General features: G+C 44.2%; 1 protein-coding gene across 1 annotated transcript; it reads right to left on the reverse strand.

Annotated features, from left to right (window-relative positions):
* Window positions 1–2,059: 2,059 nt before the first annotated feature.
* Window positions 2,060–2,470, reverse strand: LOC136460185 (uncharacterized mitochondrial protein AtMg00820-like). The gene has a single exon (XM_066459990.1). The coding sequence runs from the start codon at window positions 2,468–2,470 to the stop codon at window positions 2,060–2,062; it is 411 nt and encodes a 136-aa protein (XP_066316087.1).
* Window positions 2,471–5,729: the final 3,259 nt, after the last annotated feature.

Consider the following 5,729-nt stretch of genomic DNA (forward strand, 5'->3'; position numbering starts at 1 on the left):
CAAGGCACTGCTAGATGGTGGATTACACTTGGTTGTAACTAACTAAAAACACCAATTGAGCGACAGAAGCAGTGGGTACAAGCTGATGCTAGCGATGCGTAGTGCCGATCATGGACGACAAGCTGGTAAAACCAGCGCTTACCTAGCTATGCGCTTCGTCGATGATGCTATCTGGATCATGGATATCAAATCATTGACCATAGCTCCTTTCCATCACTCTTGGCTTCCTCGACACCAATCACTCGTGACGCGGGAGGAAGGGGAGGGACGGGATGTTAGCTTGTCGACTTACAACACTCGTCTTGTTTTCCAGTCTCACCATTTGTGCCACTCCTGCTATGACGGCACCACAGCAGAGGATGTTAGAGTATATTGGGATATCTCTAGATATGATAGATTAGGATCCTTTGCAATCCTAGCTTGCCTTATCTCTAAGGCAAACTTCTTGTCCCCTGAGCAATGTACTCCTATATAATCCTCCCACATGGCTTTAGCAAACAATCAACTATATTAAACCAGTTATACTCCTCCACCTTTGTTCATTTGCATCCCATTGTTAATAATTATTTGGTAGTCAAAAGATATGCAATATATGTTAGCATTTTGGCACTATATGAATGTGCATTTTTTATTAGAAAAGCACTAAATGAATAAATATAGAAGTCCAAATCCTAAATTGAAAAGTTGGTTAAGTCTTATTCCTGCATAGTTACCACAAGGTGAGGTGGCTGAGCAACTTCTTGAGTTCCAGATATTGAGTTTTAGAACCTTGTTGCTCCATGCTGTCATTAGGTGACTGTGGTGGCACAAGCAGAGAGAGTGTGGATAGTGTGCTGCTAATGAGAGGCAATTGCTGAAAAGTGAGGCCCCACGATGGTGGGCCTAAGAAATTGGTGGATAAGCAGCAACAGCTCATATTTCACTGTTGAGACCCTCTGCTCTGTTTTTGTCTCCAAAGCCTCAACACTGCTTGAGTCCACTTCCCTGCCTAGCCACTCACCTCACAATTGCTTGTTGCGTACCATTGTTTAGTTCTTACCTCCGCCATTTGTCAGCAATTGCCACCTCAGCCATCCCAGATAGCAGAGTAAAAGGGAGCGATAATGCAGGCGGGAGAGAGATAAGGTGCAAAGAAACAAACTAAAGTCTAAAACATCTCTCTGACACAAGGGGCCAAGGTGTGCCCAAGCTGATTTGGTCACTAACATGTAGGACACACTTGTATCTATCTGTGGAGAGATAGGGAAACACCACGCACCCTCTTAGGGGGTGACCTTTCATATATATAGCCCAATGTGGCTTGGAGTACAAGATGATACAACGTATACAGGACTATACATGACTATACATATCTAATACCCGCCCGTAGTCGCAGCGGGAGGAACTCAAACGCAAAGACTGGACCTAAAGTCAGTGAACAATTGTACAGGTAAGCCTTTGGTCATGATGTCTAGTGAACTGATGAATCAACGGGACACCTGCAGGACCGCATTGGCGAGCTCGGGATGGGTGAGTGTTAGGTACTACAGAGCGCTGGCAATACTCCGATATGGTGGTGGAGAGCTTGGCACGAGCATCAACCGGTGTGGCTATAGGGTGACACTCGACCATGCCCGCCCGCTGCAGAAGCTCCACAGCGTACCGGTGCTGAGAGAGGAATAGGCCCTCTAGCAAGCGCGTGACGGAGATGCCGAGGAAGTGGTGCAGGTCACCGAGGTCCGTCATGGCAAACTCAGAGTGAAGAAGTGCCATGATACACTATAGAAGGGTGGTCAATGACACCATAAGGATGATGTCGTCGACGTACATGAGTAGATAGGCAGTGGCATCCCCCTCTTTGAGCACAAAGAGGGATGTGTCGGAGACAGAGGCAACGAAGCTGAGCTATCGAAGATAGGTGGCGAAGCGCTAGTACCAGGCCCGAGGAGCCGATTTTAGGCCATAAAGAGAGCGCTGCAGAAGGCAAACATTATCAGGATGAGCAAGGTTGATGAAGCCTGGAGGCTGCTGGCAGTACATCGTCTCCATGAGATGACCGTGAAGAAAAGCATTCTTCACGTCAAGGTGGTGGATCAGCCAGGAGCGTGGGGCAGCAATGCTGAGGATGACATGTATCAGTCGCATGCTTGATGACAGGGCTGAATGTCTCATCGTAGTCAATGTTGTGGCGCTGGGAGAATCCATGAACCACCCAACGTACCTTGTGGCGGGCAAGGGAACCATTCGAGTGGAATTTATGTTTCAAAATCCACTTGCTCGTTACAATGTTGGCGCTGGGAGGACGAGGAACGAGGCACCATGTCTTGTTGTCAATGAGCGCCTTGTGCTCATCAGCCATGGCAACCCTCCGCTGAGGGTTGGCCAAGGCACTCTGGTAATTCGCCGGTATCGGCGAGACGACGAAGTGGGTGGTGGAGGAGCCGTAGCGCTGGACTGAACGAAGAGTGCCGATTTGTGACCGGGTGACCATTCGGGAGGCCTACGGTGGGGGTGCTAGTGCAGGGGCCACCATGACCGGCGCCTGGGCAACGGGAGACAATGATGAGGGCATGGGCGAGTGGTCGGAACCACTGTTGGAGTGGTCAGAGCACTGTTGGAGTGGTTAGAACCACTGCTGGAGTGCTCGACACGTGTTGACGGTAGTTAACACTCATCATAAACCGTCAATAAACTTGTATAGATGCATGAAAATGATCACCAACATATGTTTAGAGGTTTAAACTAATAAGTTCCACAAGTTTTGGTGAATCTGTGTTTTTCCAGGGATTTATTCAGGAAACTGTCAAAGTGGACCTATCCATCGAAGCAAATCACGACCATCCGCAAGAAAACTGACTTAGAAGAGTCTTAATCCACCGTAGAAGGCAATCCACCATGACCCAACCCATATCGTCAGAGGGGGTGGGGTCGGTCGGCCCCACCTGTAGGCCTGGCCAACCTCCTAGCCCCACGTGTCAGCCCCTCCTTCCTACGTCGGTGTGCCACCGCCTCTAAGATCCAATCTCCGCCATTGCCCAAGGTCGGTTTGTAACGAGGGTCTAGATTTGATGTTGCCACTGGATTCATGGGCCCACAGGACCCCTGGTGCCCCCTATAAAAGGAGCCCTCTACCCCCTCTAGGAGGCCATCTCATTCAGATCAATATACACTAGGAGGATTAGGGCTAGACTCTCCAATGTAATAGATTAGTATCTTGAGAGTTAGGGTCGAGAGGACTCATGTCTAGATTCCGGATCTAGTCTTGGAGGCTTGGTAAGCCATTGTATCAACACTTTCATATCTTATGAGACATTAATGCTTACATATTATATTTTTATCTACATGGTTATGCTTACATTTATTATACACTTAGAAGTAGTCGAAGTTATCTTTGTGCTTATGCATAGGACCGTGGAGCACTTAGCTTGTAATCAATCAGGCTAAGTAGCAGACTTTGTGTAAACATGGTGTTTATACATAGTAGTGCCCGGATGCACCCTACATTCTGGATTGGTGGTAGATCGTTGTTGGTATTTATTATCGTGTCAGTTGTTCTAAGTACTTAGCCACCTATTATAAACCTATATCCCCTAGCTTAACTAGGTTGTCATCCCTAGTGTAGATGCAAGAGATATGTATGGATACTACCTATCATTACTACTAGAATAATACTAAGCAGCTATTATTATTGCAAGTGACTAGAGAGAATATATATATCTATGAATAAAAGTATCTGCAAGCACACAGATAATTATACCATTATAGCATTTTACCCGAGAGTATTCCAGGTATTGTTATTTATATTTTTACCACTGGGAAGGTCTAGCATGGATATGTATTGTTAACTTATACTATTGAAGGAGAGTAAAACCATATCCAATACTCTACTCATAACAGGAACAAGTCATAGAATAATATATATAAATGATAAGTATTGATAGGGATAAATCACTCAGAGCACTCCTTATAACATTAGCATGGTCAGGTAGAATATTAGAGGAATAATTCCTTAAGTCATCCTTAATTATAAGTCAAAGCATACATTGATTAGTGCAATTACATCTAGTAATCATGGTTAAGATTATCATTATATCTACATAGAAGGGATATTACTGAAGGAAGATTGAGGGCCAAGCTCATTCTACCTTCGTAATCGGACCCTACGTGCACCTATATTCGGGGAGTGGACTACAAAGGACTGAATAGGAGTGTCACATACGCGATCTACCACATGGCCCAGAATATAGGGTGTATTCATAGGCAAACAACGTATAAGCACCATGCTTACACAATGTCGGCCACCCACCTAGTGTACATCAGAGTGAGCGCTATACGAACTTATGCATAAACATAATGATAAACTAACTATACTAGATATATAATCAAAGTAGACGATGAACATCATAATGAAGAACATGAACAAGATGAATATTGTCATAATAATTGTATCAAGCATATAAGAACAATGGAGAAACAATAGAGAGAGGGGTACAAGAGTTTATACCAAACCACGCTCTAGACAATGTCGGGAATCCAAGCGAAGACCTGCTTGCCTCCCTCTAGATCTATCCTAACTAGCTATGCTATGGAGGAGGAGCTCTAAGGAGATTAGGGTTTCTATCTATAGATGAATTGATGACTTCTAATCTGAACTGATCTGCCCTTAAGGGGGGCTAGGGGCTGGTTATATAGTCCTGAGGGAGCAACGTGAGCCCTTGGATCAAACAGACTTAAGCAACGGCCGAGATGCGTCCTCAAAGGCGGTGGGAGACCGACCTCACAAGACGGCTAGTAGGTGGGACCAGGGGAGGCCGGCAGGCCCCACATGGTGGCCTCTAGTCCCCCGCTTTGGTGACATGGCTTCTGGACCCTTCTACAGGCTTACCACGTAGGTGCCGCGGTGGAATTCCATATTTTCCTTTGATGTTTAAGTCCATGGTGGTTTTCAAATTAAACCCTGCTGGAAACACAGATTTACCAAAACTTATGGAATTCGTTAGTTTAAACCCTAGACTTTCATTGGTGATTACATTTATGCCCTTTTTCATATTTACTTGACCATTTATATTGGTTGTTAACTACCGTCAACAACTCCCCCAAGATTACCTTTTACTAGTCTCTTAGCAAAAACTAAACTTAACTAAGAGTATCAAGAATTTGAAAATATTGTAACAACTCCTCTTAAGTACTTATATGTTCAAACAAGAATCCTCCTCCTGAGTAGAATAAACTGATCTGACTTTCAAACTTACTCATATTACCTTCAACCATGGGGCTTTTAGCTATCACTTGGGCCTTGAGTGATTGAAAGACAAAACAATCAAGTCAAGCACTATGTCTCAAGTCCTTTGCTCAACCATTATTCTAGAGTTTTGATAGATTTTCAAAATAAAACTCAGAGCTTTCCTTTGTATGACACCCTCAAGTCTCTCAATATATGTGGTATTTGTGGATCCTTACCAAGGCAATAGCAATATTATGCCTTTCTCTTTCCTATAGCTAAAACTTATGTGGAGTTCATAGGTATGTAGAAAGCATAAAAAGAGCATACTTGCAATACATATATTGTAAAGTCAAACAATGGATCCAAAGAGAGTTAAGTCATACAATCAAATCAAGATGTGCATGTGTGTGGATGTATATAGTGGATATATGGTGGCTAACCTAATTCTACTATGCTCCTTGAAAACATACCTCTCTTTTGTAACTTGAAAAACATTTGCTAGAGAACAGGGGCTATCTTATTCATC

This window comes from Miscanthus floridulus, chromosome 6 (genome assembly GCF_019320115.1).
Source record: "Miscanthus floridulus cultivar M001 chromosome 6, ASM1932011v1, whole genome shotgun sequence".
In the NCBI taxonomy this organism is placed as follows: domain Eukaryota; kingdom Viridiplantae; phylum Streptophyta; class Magnoliopsida; order Poales; family Poaceae; genus Miscanthus; species Miscanthus floridulus.

Coding starts and splice junctions, on each gene's coding strand:
- LOC136460185 (XM_066459990.1), bottom strand. CDS start 2,470: ATGGTCACCCGGTCACAAATCGGCACTCTTCGTTCAGTCCAGCGCTAC.